The sequence below is a fragment of the Ylistrum balloti genome, unplaced genomic scaffold, assembly GCF_031769215.1.
Source record: "Ylistrum balloti isolate Yb309-2 unplaced genomic scaffold, AGI_CSIRO_Ybal_v1 Utg370532, whole genome shotgun sequence".
Lineage (NCBI taxonomy): Eukaryota > Metazoa > Mollusca > Bivalvia > Pectinida > Pectinidae > Ylistrum > Ylistrum balloti.
Window position 1 is genome coordinate 116710 of NW_026782339.1, and position 22203 is coordinate 138912.

The 22203-nt window shown below is 35.0% G+C and overlaps 1 protein-coding gene across 1 annotated transcript; it reads right to left on the reverse strand.

Moving 5' to 3' along the window:
- Positions 1–8708: 8708 nt before the first annotated feature.
- On the reverse strand, positions 8709–22128 carry LOC132555965 (tRNA (adenine(58)-N(1))-methyltransferase non-catalytic subunit TRM6-like). Its single transcript, XM_060220351.1, has 13 exons — positions 22048–22128; positions 16703–16943; positions 15712–15851; positions 15001–15098; positions 14770–14861; positions 14220–14303; positions 13706–13830; positions 13280–13325; positions 12548–12983; positions 12264–12349; positions 11144–11246; positions 10938–11024; positions 8709–9230 (listed from the first exon to the last, which is right to left on the reverse strand). Exons 2-13 carry the CDS (start codon positions 16831–16833, stop codon positions 9132–9134), a joined length of 1527 nt encoding a protein of 508 aa, XP_060076334.1. The 5' UTR covers positions 16834–16943; positions 22048–22128; the 3' UTR covers positions 8709–9131.
- Positions 22129–22203: the final 75 nt, after the last annotated feature.

Below are 22203 nucleotides of genomic sequence, written 5' to 3' on the forward strand. Positions count from 1 at the left end.
TACAGTAGGTTCATATAATATACTGTATGATACAGTAGGTTCATATAATATACTGTATGATACAGTAGGTTCATATAATATACTGTATGATACAGTAGGCTCATATAATATACTGTATGATACAATAGGTTCATATAATATACTGTATGATACAGTAGGTTCATATAATATGCTGTATGATACAGTATCACCATGTTATGAAACATAATCTGTAATGTATAATTTTGGAATGATTTACAGAGTAAATAAAGTTAAGGGAGACAATTCTAACACTTCATAGGACAACTTAAACATTTACACCTATTTGTGTTATATTTGTAGCAATGTGATATCAGTAGGTGTATATATGAAGATTATAGCACTACAGGGTTTTAGGATGAGGCATGATTGTATGTAACTGTGATGTGTAACTAAATGGTTGTGTTATATGTTATCATTTCTACATCAGGACATGTTATTACTGAAGAGTAGATTGGTTCCAGATCAGGTCAATGCAATAAGCATGCATTCAAAAAGGGGACTGACTTAATGTTAAGTTTAACAGCTAACATTCTTCAAAGATAAGTTACCGGTATATAAATTAATGTTACGTGTAGTTATATGTCTATATTTGTTATGTACTCAAGTATATTGTTATCTTTATATATATATAATGTACATATCCCTTATCTTATATCATGTTTATTTTAGTTGTTTTTGTCATTTTTGTATCATGGCTTCCAAAACTATTCATAATATGGCACTCACAATCAATTCATATACAATGTTTTGTGAAATTTCATTTCATATGAGATTTTATGAATTTTTTAAATTCAATTTTTTGTTTTTGTTTGACGAGCATTGGTGATCAAAAAAGTGTCATAAAATCACACATGAAATGAAAACAAATGTGAGATACTATTCATCACATACCGGTAATTAAAAAAAAGCCACATTTCAACAGGTTTTAAATAAAAAATGTGGAGGACCAAAGCAAACGGTGGCAGTCCTTTCATGTACCATTTTCAATTCATTATGTAATGTCAATATCCATATTATGGTGTACACACCAGCCAATGAAAACCCTCCAGGGTATTATTACACTAGTGTTATATATATATGTGCAAAAAGGTTACATGGTGAATTCAATGTAAAATAGGCAAATTATGTGATGAATAAGGACCTTACGAGGCCAGAACTTCCATCATACAAATTAGATTTGTTGAAACATGATGAGGTACATTTCTGTGAAGCAAATAAATTGTAAAACAATGATAGATCATAGTGACTAAACTTAACAATAGTGAAAGATATATTTTTTTCATGTTTTCTTGGAGAGGATAATTATATTTTGCATTAAGAAATTTAAAGCTTCCAAATAACCATTATCAGAAATAGGTTAGCATCATGCAGGTTAGCCGCTATTGTTAAGGTCTGATATAGGTAACTGTCTTCAAGGTCAGATATAGGTTACTATCTTCATTGTTAGGTATAGGCCACTGTCTTTAAGGTCAGATATAAGCTACTATCTTCATTGTTTGGTATAGGTTACTGTCTTCAAGGTCAGATATAGGCTATCTTCATTGTTAGGTATAGGCCACTGTCTTTAAGGTCAGATATAAGCTACTATCTTCATTGTTAGGTATAGGTTACTGTCTTTAAGGTCAGATATAGGCTATCTTCATTGTTAGATATAGGCCACTGTCTTTAAGGTCAGATATAAGCTACTATCTTCATTGTTAGGTATAGGTTACTATCTTTAGGTCAGATATAGGCTACTATCTTCATTGTTAGGTACAGGCCACTGTCTTTAAGGTCAGATATAGGCTACTATCTTCATTGTTAGGTATAGGCCACTGTCTTTAAGGTCAGATATAGGCTACTGTCTTCATCGTTAGATAAAGGCCTCTGTCATCATGGTAAGATGTAGGCCACTATTGTCAGCGATAGATCACCTTTTGTGAAGGTTAGATAAAGGCTACTACCATGAAGGTTAGATATAGGCCTGTATCATGAGGGTTAGATATAGCCTGTATCATGAGGGTTAGATATGGGCTTCTATTTTGAAGGTTAGATATAGGCCTGTATCATGAGGGTTAGATATAGCCTGTATCATGAGGGTTAGATATGGGCTTCTATTTTGAAGGTTAGATATAGGCCTGTATCATGAGGGTTAGATATGGGCTTCTATTTTGAAGGTTAGATATAGGCCTGTATCATGAAGGTTAGATATAGGCCTGTATCATGAGGGTTAGATATAGCCTGTATCATGAGGGTTAGATATGGGCTTCTATTTTGAAGGTTAGATATAGGCCTGTATCATGAGGGTTAGATATAGCCTGTATCATGAGGGTTAGATATGGGCTTCTATTTTGAAGGTTAGATATAGGCCTGTATCATGAGGGTTAGATATGGGCTTCTATTTTGAAGGTTAGATATAGGCCTGTATCATGAGGGTTAGATATAGCCTGTATCATGAGGGTTAGATATAGACTTCTATTTTGAAGGTTAGAGGCCAATGTCATGCTATATAATTGTGCAATAGAATAAAGTACTTGTTTTGATACATATAAGCTTGGTGCTTCCTCATATATCTAGTCAACAATTAGTTCTCAGAGTCGTGGTGTACAGTGTAGTTTTAATAAATGTAACCTCACTGGAACTCACTTTGTGTAATGGTTTCACATCACAAAGAGTTGATTCAAAATTTATTGAATATGTTGAGGCAGTATACTGAACCCTCCAGAAATGTATGAGTTACAGAGTTACTGCCCTTCATTTCTCCATGTCACTACTGAAGGTGTAGCAATAAGCTTGACCGCCGATAGGGGCGAGAGTGCTATAAATGTGTAAAGATCATAACAGGGGTCGATTAAGAAAGTTTTCCTGTTTCCTTATATACTTTAGTTTTAAAATCAGTGAAGACTTGTTTGTTGCTACTTGTTCAAGAACTTCGATTTTATCCTGTTTATTTTGCATTCATATTTGTGTAAAGGATAGTTTGGCTGTTGCTTGCTTTTACCAGCACCTTTTTTTTCTCTAATGAAATGATATATTTTTAGTGCTTATATATACCAAACTGAAAAATGTAGATTGTGTATTTTTAGTTAATGGAAACATCTACATGTGTTTCTAAAATGTAACTCTTTCAAGAAATCTAGCTCTACTTAGGATAAACAGATGTGTATCAAGTAACTAAGGAAATATAAATGTATCTAAAACTCCCCCCCCCCCCCCCCCCCCCCCCCCCCCCCCTTTTTTTTTTTTTTAATTAATCCACACAAAATTGTTGAAAAATTTACAAAATTCGATTTTATTATGAAATTTTAATAACTGTAATATAATGGCTATAAATTCTAGTTAGTCAATTAAAAACAATTCAAGTTTTCCCATTCTATTGGCTGATTATCTCCTGCCAGGAAATCTCGTTTGCTGGTGTTTTTTGTTACAAGAACTTGTTCTGATTGGATTCTCCCATTAGGAAAGCTGGTAGTATAAAACCTGGCAGATTACCTCAATCTCTGACAAGTCATACATATTTACCTCAACTCTAGCCTTAAATTATATACTAGTAGTTCAATAGATTGTTGATCTAGTTTTGTATTTGTAGTACCTACTAATAGTCAGTCCTTCTTTTATTTTTCATTTTGTTTTATAGATTTCATGTTTAATTTTTATCCTCACTGTTTTACTATACTGCATGTATACTCACCTATTATATTTAAGTCTGTGTTAAAACTTTTTCATTTATATCCAATGGACATGATATAAAACCTGACAATTATAACCAACAACTGATGTATATATATTATCAAATTGTATTAATTATTACTACAGGAACTACCATTTGTACTTGTATTTAAGAATGAATTATTTTGGTATTTGGGGAAATATATACTTTAGTAGTTAATTGTTACCTACTATGTCACTTTTTGGAATGGGTCATTTGTAACCTAGATATAGGAGTATATTAAATAAACCATCCTAACACTCCTGTAGAAAAATGCTATTTTTATAAGTATGTTTTAGATAAAAAGACTAAATTAAGTGTTATGACACCATGTTTAGATTACCTGTGGTTTTTAGACCCACTTAAATATCAACATACATCTCGGCATTTCCTTTGAAACCATTTTTTTTCTTATATTCCAGGAACCTTGAAAAGTGTCAGTCATGTTTAATTCAATTCTTGGCATTATGATTTAATACAGGGTAGGAAAATGAACAGAACTGGAGTGATTTTTATATTTGCCCTTCAATGCCAAAGTTCACGCCTTAGTACAGAAAGCAACTGACAATGGACCCTACACTGATGACAGTCCGGTGTTAGAGAGTGAAAATATATATATTTAGGTCACTGATGAAAAAATATATCTTATTCAGGTCACTGATGAAAAAATATATCTTATTCAGGTCACTGATGAAAAAATATATTTAGGTCATTAATGAAAATATCTATACTTAGGTCACTAAAGGAACAGTATATTATGTTCAGGTCATGGCCTTTCATTGTAAGATATCCACCAAGCGAGGGGAGTTTGTAGATCTATACAAGCTGCTGTCAATTTTTAGCCCACCATCTTATAAGGCTTTGGTCAATCTGATCATATCATACATAGGTTAACTACAGACCTTTAGAACCTTTCAATTTTGGGCCTGATCAGAAAAAAGGGCTGACAGGAAGAAGCCATCTAGAATTTTGAAAATGGAAGTTTGTTCTCACTATTTCTTGAGATGTACTTGCAGGAATATTCATTCTGAAATTTCTATCTACTTTTTCTTTGATTTTTTGTGCAACAAAATTAGAAAAAATCAAAAACAAAAAAATGACCAACAGGGGCCATCTTGGATTTTGATGAATCAACTCATATTCATTTCTCAGAAATCCCTTTTTCTCAAATTTTGTATGTCACTTTGATAATTATATATGTCCATACCACAAAAAGCTAAGAACAAAAAAGGAAAGAAAATGAAGAAGGGAAATATCCAACTGACATAGACATAAAGATCAAACCATGGTGGACACCAACATCCCTCTTATATCTTTTGTTTTGCTGTAGACACCCCAATTCTTTTTATTGGATAAAACATGTATTAAGAATACTTATCAAACTCTGTTGCCATTGTTAATCAAGCATTGGAAGAATGATTCCCTCTGGGTCCTGGATAAGTCTTACTTATTTTTTCTGGTGGATTCAAAATGAAAACTTAACAGTATCCTTTATAAGATAAACACTATATTGATAAAAGAACAAGCCATTGATGCTATATACAGCAGATAAGTTGTGTTCCTTGTTGGTTTGAGGTGCCTTTACAGCATTTGATACCTAAGGTTTGGGTAATGTCAATAAAGTCTGTTTCACCTGCACTCCGTGTTATTTCTTATTTATAGAATAATATGAATATAATACCCAAATATGAAGTAATGGTCACTACCTTATGATGAAGTAATGGTCACTACCCAAGGATGAAGTAATGGTCACTACCCAAGGATGAAGTAATGGTCAATACCTAATGATGAAGTAATGGTCACTACCCAAGGATGAAGTAATGGTCACTACCTAATGATGAAGTAATGGTCACTACCTAATGATGAAGTAATGGTCACTACCCAAGGATGAAGTAATGGTCACTACCCAAGGATGAAGTAATGGTCAATACCTAATGATGAAATAATGGTCACTACCCAATGATGAAGTAATGTTCACTACCTAATGATGAAGTAATGGTCACTACCTAATGATGAAATAATGGTCACTACCCAATGATGAAGTAATGTTCACTACCTAATGATGAAGTAATGGTCACTACCTAATGATGAAATAATGGTCACTACCCAATGATGAAGTAATGGTCACTACCCAATGATGAAGTAATGTTCACTACCTAATGATGAAGTAATGGTCACTACCTAATGATGAAATAATGGTCACTACCCAATGATGAAGTAATGGTCACTACCCAGTGGTGAAGTAATGGTCACTACCTAATGATGAAATAATGGTCACTACCCAATGATGAAGTAATGGTCACTACCCAGTGGTGAAGTAATGGTCACTACCTAATGATGAAATAATGGTCACTACCTAATGATGAAGTAATGGTCACTACCCAATGATGAAGTAATGGTCACTACCTAATGATGAAGTAATGGTCACTACCTAATGATGAAGTAATGGTCACTACCCAGTGGTGAAGTAATGGTCACTACCTAATGATGAAATAATGGTCACTACCTAATGATGAAATAATGGTCACTACCCAATGATGAAGTAATGGTCACTACCCAATGATGAAGTAATGGTCACTACCTAATGATGAAATAATGGTCACTACCCAATGATGAAGTAATGGTCACTACCTAATGATGAAATAATGGTCACTACCCAATGATGAAGTAATGGTCACTACCCAGTGGTGAAGTAATGGTCACTACCCAGTGATGAAGTAATGGTCGCTACCTAATTATGAAATAATGGTCGCTACCCAATGATGAAGTAATGGTCACTTCCCAATGATGAAGTAATGGTCACTACACAATGATGAAATAATGGTCACTATCTAATGATGAAGTAATGGTCACTACCCAATGATGAAGTAATGGTCACTACCCAACGATGAAGTACTGGGCACTACCCAGTGGTGAAGTAATGGTCACTACCCAGTGATGAAGAAATGGTCACTACCCAGTGATGAATTAATGGTCACTACCCAATGATGAAGTAATGGTCACTACCCAGTGATGAAGTATTGGTCACTACCCAGTGATGAAGTAATGGTCACTACCCAGTGATGAAGTATTGGTCACTACCCAATGATGAAATAATGGTCACTATCTAATGATAAAGTAATGGTCACTACCCAATGATGAAGTAATGGTCACTACCCAATGATGAAGTAATGGTCACTACCCAACGATGAAGTAATGATCACTACCCAATGATGAAGTAATGGTCACTACCCAATGATGAAATAATGGTCACTATCTAATGATAAAGTAATGGTCACTACCCAATGATGAAGTAATGGTCACTACCCAACGATGAAGTAATGATCACTACCCAGTGATGAATCAATGGTCACTACCCAATGATGAAGTAATGATCACTACCCAATGATGAAGTAATGGTCACTACCCAATGATGAAGTAATGGTCACTACCCAATGATGAAGTAATGTTCACTACCCAATGATGAAGAAATGGTCACTACCCAATGATGAAGTAATGGTCACTACCCAGTGATGAAGTAATGTTCACTACCCAATGATGAAGTATTGGTCACTACCCAATGATGAAGTAATGGTCACTACCCAACGATGAAGTAATGGTCACTACCCAATGATGAAATAATGGTCACTATCTAATGATGAAGTAATGGTCACTACCAAATGATGAAGTAATGGTTACTACCCAACGATGAAGTACTGGTCACTACGCAATGATGAAGTATTGGTCACTACCTAATGATGATTGTAATTCTGCTCCTACACTACAACACAAGATCTACCGATTCCCTACGGACATCTAAGAGTGACCTTTGTACAAATACCAATTAGAAAGAATCTTTTGAATGCTTTGGTTTTGGCATGAAAGATGGTGTGTCTATTGAAATCGGTTTCAGCACAAAAGCACACACATTTGATGGAAACTTCACCATTTTCATTGGCTGAACTAAAGAATCTGGACTTCAGAGTAAACGCTTTTCAACACAGCAAAGAGATGGCATTGCCAATGCAAATTTTAGCATTTTTTTCAGTTTTTACTTAATGTCCACATTACCTTATATAAGTATATCTTTCCTGTAGATCTGTAACACTGAACACCCACACTTCACTGCCAAATATCTTACATTTTCCTTTGACTAAGTGACACATAGAGTATTACTCCGTCAATCATCAGCTTGTTACATATTAGTAGGAATGTTAGAAATAGACCTCTCAGTAGATAGACACTTTGTGGTGTCATAGGCTCTGCCATTTTTTACTGCTCATCACCCGATGATGGAGTATTGATCACTGAACAATGATCAAGTGATTGTAACTTCCCAAAACTTAAAATACAAAAACAATAAAAGACTAATAAGTACTGTCGGTGTTAACTTCAAGAAATATACTTATATATATGTTTCAGTCTTAAAACACGCACACAAAAAGCAAAGCATGCTATGTTGTTTAATGAAGATGTGTTCAAAATATAATTTTCAAGTAAATTTGATTATTAAACTAGAAAATGTCTGTAAGACATGAATGCCCCCCCCCCCCCCCCCCCCCCATTTGAAATAATAGTGAAAGGTCCGAAAGAGATGATTTTGTTAATTTGTATGCAACTATGTACAACTTAAGTTTCATACTTAAATTGACAAGTTGATTTAACGTACATGAATTTGGAATTTTGTTCTCTGGAAAAAATGAGGGAGTATATTAGTTCCTTATGCCTTAAAACCCACAAGTACCAAATTATGTAGAAATAAGATGATGTTCCTCTTTTTTGAGTTATCTCCCCCTGGTGGCCATCTTTTTTTAGAAAGCCGAGAAATTCAACACTGCATGAGGTCTTTTCATACTTGATATTTGTATGAAGTTTCATGAAAATTGCCTTCCGAATGAAGTTGTTAGGTGGTATATACTGATTTGGGACGGGACGGGACGGGACGGACGGACATGGGCAACGCTATATGCCCCCGGACATAAATGGCGGGGGCATAAAAATTTTGGTTTCAAACAAATACCTGATTGATACTTTTTATTTGAGATGTTCTCATGATCCAACTGTATACAAAATTTTGGTGACTATGTCACTTGAATATTTTCTAAGAAACTAAGCGAATTTCAACTTTTTCACATTTATGTGAAATACAGTGCTGACTTGGACAGAGCAATTCAGCTTGTCTCCATTCCTTCATCGCAGCAATACAAAATGTTATTTGATTCACCATATCTTTATACAGTAAAACATTACACTATATCACAGTGTAAAAGAACTATGTGTTGGAAAGCTGCCATCAACCTCCATATAACAACAGGCTCACGACATCATCAATTATTACATCAAAGTATCTATGATGAGAAATGTTAGCGACACAAAAATTGTCAATAGCTGTCTTCTTGGGTATGGTTGACTGAGTGGCTTGTGCTAAGTCCCTCCGATGTAATCACCGAGGTGTATCTGATTTGGCAATGGTAGTAGCTGTCAGTAGATAACCACCTCCTCCACTCATACTGATCACTGGGTGTGTCCTCATCTCCATCACCTCAAAAAACAAATCACACTATAAAACTACTCTGTTACAAGGTACATCATCAGATTTTCACAAAATTAGTGCATCTTTTATCTTAGACTAACAACAAACTATAGATTTCAAACTCAAGGTTTTCTAAAAACTTCAGCCAATCAAGGACTATCTGGATATAAAAGTACCTATAGATAAGTACAAAAATAACCTCAAAGTAAAAATACATGATATGGAATAACAGTTAAGAGTTATCTGCCTTTGATTACAATAATAAATCTTTCATGATCTATGAATAATCTATGATGATGTGCTAAAATTTGTTTCTAACATTGGCCACCATTTATCAAAGTCAAAATCCTATTTGTTACAAGTGTTTATTACAAATCTGCAATGGATTATCATGGAGAAAGGTATTGTAGCACAAATAAGACATATATGGTACCTCCCTGATACCCTAAACTAGGCCTCTTGTGACATGATGTTAATGTGAAACTATATGACACTTAACTTGGCCTCTGATGCAGTATTGATGAGAAACTACCCCATACTCCCTTAACTAGGCCTCTTGTGACATGATGTTAATGTGAAACTATATGACACTTAACTTGGCCTCTGATGCAGTATTGATGAGAAACTACCCCATACTCCCTTAACTAGGCCTCTTGTGACATGATGTTAATGTGAAACTATATGACACTTAACTTGGCCTCTGATGCAGTATTGATGAGAAACTACCCCATACTCCCTTAACTAGGCCTCTTGTGACATGATGTTAATGTGAAATTATATGACACTTAACTTGGCCTCTGATGCAGTATTGATGAGAAACTACCCCATACTCCCTTAACTAGGCCTCTGTGATGAGGTGTTACTATATACCTACCTGATACTACCTTAACCAGGCCTCTGTGATGAGGTGTCAATATACACCTACCCCATACTCCCTTAACCAAGCCTCTGTGATGTTACTATATACCTGCCTGATACTACCTTAACCAGGCCTCTGTGATGAGATGTTACTATATACCTACCTGATACTCCCTTAACCAGGCCTCTGTGATAAGGTGTTACTATATACCTACCTGATACTACCTTAACCAGGCCTCTGTGATGAGATGTTACTATATACCTACCTGATACTACCTTAACCATGCCTCTGTGATGAGGTGTTACTACATACCTACCTGATACTCCCTTAACCAGGCCTCTGTGATGAGGTGTTACTATATACCTACCTGATACTTCCTTAACCAGGCCTCTGTGATGAGGTGTTACTATACACCTACCCCATACTCCCTTAACCAGGCCTCTGTGATGTTACTATACACCTACCCCATACTCCCTTATCAAGGCCTCTGTGATGAGGTGTTACTATATACCTACCCCATACTCCTTTAACCAGGCCTCTGTGATGTTACTATATACCTGCCTGATACTTCCTTAACCAGGTCTCTGTGATGAGGTGTTACTATACACCTACCCCATACTCCCTTAACCAGGCCTCTGTGATGTTACTATACACCTACCCCATACTCCCTTAACAAGGCCTCTGTGATGAGGTGTTACTATATACCTACCCCATACTCCTTTAACCAGGCCTCTGTGATGTTACTATATACCTGCCTGATACTACCTTAACCAGGCCTCTGTGATGTGGTGTTACTATATACCAACCTGATACTCCCTTAACCAAGCCTCTGTGATGAGGTGTTACTATATACCTACCTGATACTCCCTTAACCAAGCCTCTGTGACACGGTAGTTGACCATGTTTCCCTCCTTCCTCAGGTACTCATAGCAATCCATGATGGGCTGAAACACCGGCAAAATAAATATACAAGATGTAAAGGGATTCTTTATCAGATTTACAAGCTTAAAAAATTCCTCATAATCATCACTAGTTCTAGTTTATTGATGTACTTGGTACTTACCTCTTTATACTGTCCAAACACTACTATTGGACGGGAAGGAGCCACATACTTCAACAAGGCCAATACAATAGGTGTTGGATGAAACTTACATGCCACAATCAAACTGCCAAAAAAAAATAATAAAACATATATAAGAAATACATTGAGGTTACATAAGAGGTTGTGTATGGTATTTCTTTCACTTGAGTAAGCAATTTTTCTAAAGTTATAAAAAACATGAGCTTTGCAAGACCTCTTTCTACCACAAAAAAAAAGAACTATTCTTACAATGAATTTATCTGTATTTATTTTTCATTACTCCTGTGATAATCAATGACCCATGTTTTCAGGTAATGAACAGTTAATCTATTGGGGAAGTATATGAGAGATACAGGTAATGTATCAATGATATGTTTATACTCAAGATGAAATATTAAACACTTTGAATTGGTGGTCATAAAAATAAGCAGCATTGGAGAACAATTATTTGTATTAGCAAGGTTCCCAGCTGGAATGTAACAATCATTTGGTTATGAAAGAAAGATGCCTAAATTAACATGTGTATAATCTGTATTCTTCTTGCCAAGGGAATAAGAAATGACAAATGTAGCACTAGTTTGTAATCATATCAAATAACTTTAAAGTGTTCTATTCCAAGAACCAACTACCTAGATATCAGTATCCTGGGTCTTTTGAAACTTAAAAAAGATTCTCAGAAGTTTTACCCTATTCTATCTTGAAAATAGGTCAAGGTTATTATATAAGAAGTCTAATAGAACTGGATCCTAGGTACCAGATAGCAAAGTATCAGGAATCCGAGGTTTTCAACATAACTGACCCCTTTGATTTTGAAAACGGGTCAAGGTCATCCACACGAAGAAAGATCATAGTACAGTTTCTGTGGTACCTCCTGGCAACATATCAGTACCCAGTTACTTATAGTTTTCTATAGGTTAAAAGTTGATGGACAGACAGATGGGCAGATGATACTGTAAGTTCACTGTCACTTTGCACTAATTACTAAGTTGTTAGTTTGACAAATGGAAGTATACAGTGCTTTTAACTGTAATTGAAATTTCCAACACACATTATCTCTTCTCTAATTCCCAAAATTCAGCAAGTATGATTTAGTGTACATTACCAATCAATATTTTTCTCTAGTATTAGGCTTCTGGTTTCTTGAATCTTCTGCTCTCGTAGTTGTCGATTTGTCTCTCTCTCCATCCCCTGTAAACAACAAAACAACTATGTAAGACTACAGATTACTTGTTATCAGAATTGTTGTGAAATAAATGAAGTTTACAGTTTAAAAAGAAGGAGGAACATATGAAAGAGTAAGCAGTGCAATCCATGACAAGACAAAGATCAATAACAGCAGTTGGCTGGACAGAAGACTGACAAACCTGATTGTGGGGAAAATATTACCTTTTTCTTTCTTTGTTCCATATCAGTTTTGTTAAGTTTATCTTCTTCTTCAACTTCCATTTCTTCTGAGCATCCTGGGGTTTCCTGAGAATCAGATTTGCTGACACCATCCTCTGTAGTTTCAATGTCCGTTGTAGTTTCTTGTGGAGGTGTTGGCATATCTACCGATGTTTCTGTGACACAGTTAGAGCATGTGTCATGTGCTGTTTCCTGAGAATGTGTTGACACATTTACAGATATTTCAGAGGCACTACTAGAGCTTGTATTCACAGTTGTCTCCCCTTGGCACTTCACCACACTATCTGTGCCATTGCTATTTTCAGCTTTCCTGTCTGATTTCGTTTGATCACACTCAATAGTATTGACACGATCCAGAGGATAATTATATAAATTGTTCAGAATTTCCTCAGGAAAGTCAAATGAGTCCATCACAGGTCTGTGGAAAGCAACAATCAATATAACAGCTAGATTAAAATAATAAAGTTTCAGACCATTTTTTTTAAGGTAAGCACAAAGCAAGCACAACGATTAATGTCAATTTTGGCAGCTCACTTTAATTGTGACATGCATCAACAGATTTAACTATATTCATACTCAATCTTTCATTTAATTTTTTCCATTATACAACTCTTTTAAAACCTTATCAAAAAGTGAACACACATAAAATATAGTAAAACACTATGATCTATACATGTGTATTTCACCTGTAGACCTAATTAACAGTTTAGTTACCTTACTGGTGTTGAACCTTGGTGGAAGTGTATAACTTTTCCAAAACCTGAAATACAATCATTTTTTTAGATTTAATGAATGTCACTTTGAAAGATATGATTTACAATTTAACGGACATTGAGACTGATATGATCTGTTTTGATCAATAAAATAATGGCAAATCCAAAAGTACGGATAAGATGCTCTAGTCATAATATAGCATAATGTAAATTTATCAATGTTACAAAGCATGGTTATTCCAATTCATATATTGTATGTGAGAAACTCTGAGCTCAGGAAAAATTTTGGCCTTTTGTTAATCGAGTGAAAACTGGGCTAAAGAGAGATATTAAAGTTGAACTACTAGTTCCAGGTCTCCATAGGTGTCTCTCCATGACAGCCCCCACTAAAAGACTTATACAGGTGTCCACCACAGTCACTACTTACCCCCTAGTCTCTCCATGACAGCCCCCACCACAAGCCCCATGCACGTGTCCACCACAGCTACAGTGGAATGTGCCCTTACATTCCCTCTACTGAGAATTTGGGCCAAGCTATCCACTCGCATGAAGCTGTAACACAGAATGAACTACAAATAAAATGAACTTATAACATCCAGCTGACACTCAGAGATATTTCTATGTATTCTCACAGAAAAACCTTTAAAGAATATTTTGTTACTGTTTTATTAAGTATAGGTGAAAAATAATCAAACATGGCTCTGTTCCATTGACAGGGATATTTCAACCCTTGTGTAATATTTTGGCTGGTCAGCACTTGTGCCTACACAAAGGGTTGGAATATATTTGTCCATAGAACAGACCCATGTCAGATTCTATTGCACTTTAAAAATGCCTTCAAATGAACACGGATAACCAAACTTTGAAGTTTTGATGAGGACTTTGAAAAGTTAGATCACAATGCATGTTGTAAACCATGCTGAGAAATGTTCCCTACTTACCATATTCTAGAAGGGTTCTTCATGTGGTGCATCTCACATAGCATCCGAGCAGATGGCTTCAGAATGGTGAACTCAAGAAGATGTCTAAACAAGGAAATTAGACCAAGATATCAATACTGGTGTATCAACTACACATTCCCCAATATCATGACATTCCACTGTACAAGTATTGTGGCTCTACTAGTTAGACAAAATATCACACACAGGGACTACACAACCAGTGGGTGTTGTTCCATTAGTGTGAGAACTTGGGTATTTAATTTGTTCAAATATGACCCTTTATACAATTTCATCTGGTTCAATAAAACAAAGGAAATGATTATGACTGTTTATAAATATACATGAACCAATAAATACAATAATCACTGAACATACAATTCCTTGTAACTTTATATAGGCAACACTAAGTGAAGTGTATATGCTTTGTATATGACAAACATTCATTCACAATCATAGTTTCAAAATTTAAAAAGCACAAGTAAAACTTTTAGTATGGGTCATGAAACATTATATAATAGACATTGTAAAGGTAGCTTTGCAGTATACTTACTTTATTTTCTTTTTCTTGATCCACTTAGCTTGAGCAAATACAGTCTTGGATTGAAATGTTGAACTGTTCTCTATCAGCTGGTCGATAATTTCCTACACAACAGAAGTATCATTACAGTGGGTATCTGAAGGTTAATAATCTCCCAAAGAAATGACTTTTTATAGATATTAAAGAGCTAAAATTCCTTTACAAACATATCTCATTATAAATATCAGCTCTTTTAAAAATTACCTTTCCTTTAATGCCATCTTTCTTCATCTTCTCTATATCGTCACGTGTCAGTTTCTGGTTACTGTCCAGGTCCAGAAGATCCCTGTTATCTTTTCCACCTAAATATTAAACACTGAACGTTTATTCAGCTTGTTTTGTCTGTACATCATTTTACACCAGTAAAGAGGATCAAATTCTTACAAATAAGAAACATGATCAAATGCATGTATTGATAATTTCATGCAATGTATGAATTAAAAGAACTGTCAAGGAGGTAATCAGCATTACAAACAAATATTATTTGCAGAAACGTAACAACTTTCCCTTCCTTATATATATATATATATATATGAAAATATAAGTATTCCAAAATGTTCCCATGTTTTCATGTACAGCTGTATTTTCAGTAAATTTATCTCAATGTTATAATCCTCGTGCTCAAAATCATTTTGCATAATTACTCATTTGTCTAGGAGTACTCAATTGTGAAACACAAAAACTGTTGTCTGTGTTTTGCATAATTTTACCACTGTCAACTAAGAGAAATGTTTGATTTCTAAACCTGTTCCTCGACAGAATTTCAAGGTACTAGATATGCTTGTAGCCCGAGTAGCGTCCAATTCCTACACCAGGCATAAGGCATTTAGAGTGACAGCAAATGACATGCACATCATCTGTGAGAATGTCTACATGCCTACAGACACTAAACTACTTATCAGACTTATGTCTTACCTTCAGCCAAAGCTTCTGTCGCTGCCAGTGTTGATTTCTCTACTTTAATCATCTTTCCATCTTTCACTTCGAATGTAGTGCCATATGGATGACCAATAGTACCGTCCAAAGTAAACTTTGCTTTCTCCAGCCATACTTGTCTAAAATGCAATATGAATATATATGTTGACAAAATGCCTCACAAGAATCACCTAATCCTAACTAAAGATGACATCTCAACAATGACATCTCCAATGATACCAGAAGTACTCTAAGGAATGAAGCTTAGACCACTCTTATTCTTAGTTCATGTTAACAATATAACTTCTGTTCCTCAGCTGTTAGTGTGTAGTTGTTCAATGTATGAAACTATCTCCACTTGTGTTCACTGTGAAGTTGCAACAGGACCTGGATAAACTGAAAGAACTGGAGAAGTGGCATATATGTTTTAATCTGGACAAGTGCAGGGTAATATTGATCACCAGGATAAGAACTCCACTGATCATTGAATTCATGGATGTTCCTCACAGACTGTCCCGTCAGTTCATCAGTATATGCATAGCTTTACAGAACATTACCTGGGACAAGCATACAGAAAAGACGTCACACGTAAAAACGCTACTTCAAGTAACGCATTTGCGCTAAGGTAAACTGCTAGTTTTACCTCAATGTTTGATACGTAGTTCATAACGGATGTTCGTTCGCTTTATCATCTCTGTCACTGGACAGGTCAGAGAACGTTCAGTAAGTGAAAGGCGATTACATCAGGATAAAATAAGGATCTGTCACAGTAACTTGTTCAAATGTCAGGTTTATTGAGATGATCGTCACTACTTAGAAGGTAAAGGTTCATTCTGTCACTCGCTAAAAGTAGGAGACAGTACGGTATATTGCAGCAAGAATTCTACAGGGGTTACACATACAGATGTAATTAGACATGAGAGTTTGCATGTGTCTACTTTCATTTTATGTGTCTTTCTGTTTCTGTCTAAAGAAGGTGTAACATTTTTACCTGTGTTTCCTTATCTGAAAAACTTTTATATTCTTTCCTTTCTTGAGAAGAACCTGATCCCCTTCTTTGATAATATGTTGAGAAGAAACTTTATCGCGCGCACTTCCAGCTGCTGATGTTTCGGAGGCCATGCTGCTACTTTCTGTGTGAAATAAACGCTTCAATACATTGGTGCATATCCATACCAAACAAGCGTCTGTTGCACGCAGAATCCTACATGATGTCACACATAGAGCGCCGTCTGTAAACAAACACACGTGACATAACTGATTGACGTTTGAACGGGTTTCGAGAGTCAATGGGAGGGACCGATTTAAACCGTTGGGAAGATGCCCAAACTGGAGGAAAAGTTTAAGAAAGTGCCAAAGAAACTGTGTAAAGCTTTAAAATCCAAGTTAATCTTTTTCAGTGAAAGAATTTCAGAAAATCAACGAAAGAAGTCCACCAAATCACCGTATTCACGTTATTATAGTCAATCTGTTGTGTCTGTCAAAGAACATTTTGATAAGTCATACAACTTTTCCTTTACAAAGAGGACAAATCACATGCTTCTTACATGTGAAGATCACCAAGACACGGCCGATTTATTGAAGACTCAAACGTTTCACGGCATCTTTTTAGCATCTGGAGAAATCCAGTCAAATAAAATTTTCATATTGTCGGAAAAGGACAATAATAATAGCTGTTACCACAAAGCCATTGTCCATGTTAGCCAACTAAGTGTCATAATGAGCCGGACAAAAAGCTTTGACTCCTTGGAAACTAGACCTACTCATTCTTTATCATGCACAAATACTATTGCAAGGAGAATGAAGTCCAACAAGACAGGAAAATATTCAAAATTTATCCCTGTGTTTGACACTCTAGGTGAAAAATATCCTCGTGGTTCCATCTCTGATAGATCTTTGCTTTGCTGGCTTGATTTACAAGCATGGTATGTCAACTATTTGGAGGACAAATTGGACAAGATAACCCTCCTTGATATGAACAGAATTTCCAACCGTGGTTGTGACGATATGGAACTGATTCGTCCATCCCTTTCCCACAAAATTCAACAAAGAGAAATACAGGAACATGTTGCTTTGGAGGACGACAGGTTTGGGAACAGAAATGAAGAGTACCTAAAAACATTTACGAAAGATCCTGAGGATGATGATGGTTTGGCAATACAGATTTACGTAAAAATGAGCAATTCTATGAATCTTTGCAGGCTTAAGAGTGAAATGATTGTATGTTGTTTACAGCATTTCTTCAAACCATATGACAACTTTGACCTGATGTGGGTTACAGATCTAGATGGCCATATTGCTGAAATTCAAGATAAAAAGATGTGTGATATTTTTAAAAGGGATGTTGTGGATGTGATGGATCTTATGAATGTAAAGGCTGTTGTGTACCTGCCACAAATTCCTGCAGCTAAACTACGTCACAAAGATCTCTGTGTTCTCGACACAATAGCCAGAACACTTGACCTGAATTCTAGTCAAGTCCTTTTTCTGCCAATGGACAGGAATATGTTTCTGTGGTGAGCAAAAGTATCACAACACAAAGAAATAGAATTTAAGATCACCAATTGAACTGTTACTCTAAAAATTGGCACTTTCAATTTGGAAATTTTCAATTGTCACATCTTTAAAAACGTGACTATTCCTCCAACCCATTTCAAGGGTTTCAAAAAATTTCTATTCAACATTAACATGAAATAGATATTTTAATACATGTAATATTGTTATTTATGTATTACCAGTTATTAAAAATATTAACAATGTTTATTAGAGGAGATCAGCTGGCTTTCCATCCGCCATGAACAAATTAAGTTTTTTATTCTAATTTTGAAATATAAATGACACTGTTTGACACAATGGCACAGGATGATTTCAAAATATATTGAATCCTTCACTTGTATTGGTTATCAATCACATCACATGTAAACGTTAAGATAAAAATATGGACAAAGTAACATAAAAATGGGTTCATTGTTTATTGTTTATTTCACACCAAAGGCACAATACTCGTCTGTAGTTGGTATCACGTAACATATTTATTATGGCACATTAAAATATGTGACAGTGGGTACGTCACAGTGTAACCCCTTCAATCTGACATTGTAATACCCCATCACTCACTGTTTATCACTAAAATATCTGACAGTGGGTACGTTACAGTGTAACCCCTTCAATCTGACATTGTAATACCCCATCACTCACTGTTTATCAGACCTTCTAGAAACAAAGCTTTTTACAGCACACAGTAGGTCTTTGGCTGACACTCTAACACCTTGTGCAACAATGTAATATTAGGATTATTTTCAGTTGAAAACTTTAACTCACCCTAACCCTATCAAGCAATAAGTCCTAAAGGGTCAACACAATCTCTGATTCAAAGTTAAAGGTGTCGTGTGGGATGTGTTTATAATTCTGCTGAATAGTGATATATAGTGATGGGCGTATTATCAAACACAGACTTAAAGTTAGGTAAATCTTGCTGCAGAAACTAAACAGTCCCTTGTCAGGTGAGTGAAACAGATTTAACATTTCATATAGCCGTGCATTTTGGCAACTTGTTTCATACAGTTATGAAGAACACTACATCAGATTAAGGTAACACAAAGCTGTATTTCAAAATGCCCATTTCCATGTATTCACAACCAAATTAACTTCGTGCTACACAAATTTTGAAGTAATTCAAATTCTTCAAATTAGTATGCCTGAATAGTTGATAACTTAGATTTCAAGATTCAAGATGAAAACAGTTCAAGCCAAAATTTCAAAAACATATGGACACTATTAAATATTGAAAATCACAGGTCTTGATGACAATAAAATTACCTCCATTTAATGCATGTGAAGAGCAACATTTCAAATGGATGTTAAAGCTTTCCAAAAAAGGAACACAAGAAATTTAGTCTTTATTCCTGAATTCTCCTAAATACAGTGATTATTATTTCACATTCTATTGTATGTGACTTGAGAAAGGTGAGGTCTTTTTAAGACTATGTTTTTGTGACCCATTATGTGAAAACTTGTACAGAAGCTGATGAATGAAAACACATACAATAAGACATTCAGAAATAGTTTTGTTTTTGTAAAGTCATGATTCCGAATTTTCATTTCTATGATAGTGATCTTGTTTTTTTACCTCACAAACATTTAGTTCCATTACAGTCCCACTGTAAAGTTGGTAAAAATCAAGGACAATGATGAGGACAAACAGGTATATAAAAGATACCAGTATATCCAGGCAAATCTCTATGTACTCTCGTCTGACTACATAATTATTTATTGAGAAATCCAGTTGCTGAGGGAAGTGTCAGGTTTTCACAATATTCTTCAGTGTTTGAGCACATAATACATAAACCAGTATTGAAGTTTTACATCAATCAAGATAACAATACAAAATATGTCACCACAACATATTGTAAGTACAGCTACACAATGTAGTACCACAGATTATCTATACACCAGACATCAAATGTCGGTTTTGATACACAACAACAATTAAAACAGGCAGTTATGTATAGTATATGCTGGTTCCACTCAACATCTCTACTAAACACTTCACTTATTCATTAGTACAAATTTCCAATTGCTATTATGTGAAACTTGTAAAAGATACCTTTAGCAATACTATATATAAGTAAAGGGAAATAACAAAAATTATTGGAATTTGAAATAAATAGAATATGAAAATATATCAACAATTGTACAAAATAATCAACAATGAATAAGTAATTAGTAATTACCCGTTAATAACAGAAACAGTCATTTAAATCATACACATCAATTTGTCAGAAATTTGAAGCAAGCAACATGATTAGTTTCATGATCATGGGTATTAAGAAAAGAAAAGACAAGATTTACTGTAAAAACCCACAAAAGGAGTGTAACTGTATAATTTGTACATGTACTTTTTCAGGGTTGAAAATGCTTAAAATATGCTTCCACGTTCATGATTTATGCATCCAAAACTACAGTCAAAAACTATATCAAGGAGCCACAGCATCAATCCCAGAATGTCCAGCTGACACATCAGACCAATGATATAAAGTCTAAAACTTAAAAGTATTCTCTACAAAATTCAATCATTCATTTACCTTGTCCTCTTTAATTATGGGTACAAAATCATTAAAGAAAAAAATCTGCCAAATATTTCTGGTTTTTACCGTATGATTTTTAATTGTATATTAATGTGTTGTACATGTACGTGTTGGCACATTTAACTCATAACAAGTAAACAGATAAAACAACATGCATCATTAATTTACAAAACATGATGGCTGTCATTCAAGATGAAATGAAGCAATATATTTACAAGGAATTCTGTTTAATTTAACTGTTTTGTATGAAATGTCTACTTAGTCTGAATTTCAAAAGACAACATATAAAGCAAAGCAAATGTCTTCATCAAAACTAAATTTTTATATTGAAAAATTTATCAAAGTCATTATTTTTCTTCAATATTACATCTGAGTATTTTATAATACAATATACTTCTTTTGTCAAACATTTAGGTCCAATTTTAAGTCTCATCAGGAATCAATACTGCTATGTAATACTTGTTTGACAGAACTCACTCATGCAATTTAATTGATAGAATATTGTATATTATGGAGACAGGCATACATGTACATGTTGCAGTTGTTCTAACTTTCATCCACATATCAAAGTATTGTTCTGTAATTCTCTCATAGCAGTTTTTGTATAAGGATGAAATTATCAGTAGATTACATGTAAAATAAATAAGTTTTAATTATTCTTACACTGAGGTAAATATGGATTTCACATTATCAGGATACAAGTCTGGTCTCCTACTGAATGTCTCAGGTTAACAACTTTGTAATTAATACCTCTATACCACTCTACCCAGTACAACTTAAGACACTGTGAGACATTCTGGGACTCGGGATCAGGATACAAGCCTGGTCTCCTACTGAATGTCTCAGGTTAACAACTTTGTAATTAATACCTCTATACCACTCTACCCAGTACAACTTAAGACACTGTGAGACATTCTGGGACTCGGGATCAGGATACAAGCCTGGTCTCCTACTGAATGTCTCAGGTTAACAACTTTGTAATTAATACCTCTATAACACTCTACCCAGTACAACTCAAGACACTGTGAGACATTCTGGGACTCGGGATCAGGATACAAGTCTGGTCTCCTACTGAATGTCTCAGGTTAACAACTTTGTAATTAATACCTCTATAACACTCTACCCAGTACAACTCAAGACATTGTGAGACATTCTGGGACTCGGGACACGTTTCATTACAGTATCAAGTCTACCCTAATCCTCAGATACATTATCTCACTGCCTCAACCTGCAGTGAGCTAGCTCTTACCATATCCATCCCTTTAGTACACCTTTTGTCCTCACTGCATCAACCTAGAGTGAGCCAGCTCTCACTATATCCATCATTTTAGCACATTCCTCACTGTCTGGATAGGTGTGTCTAGTGACGTAACTCTGACAATATCCATCCCTTTATTACAAACTT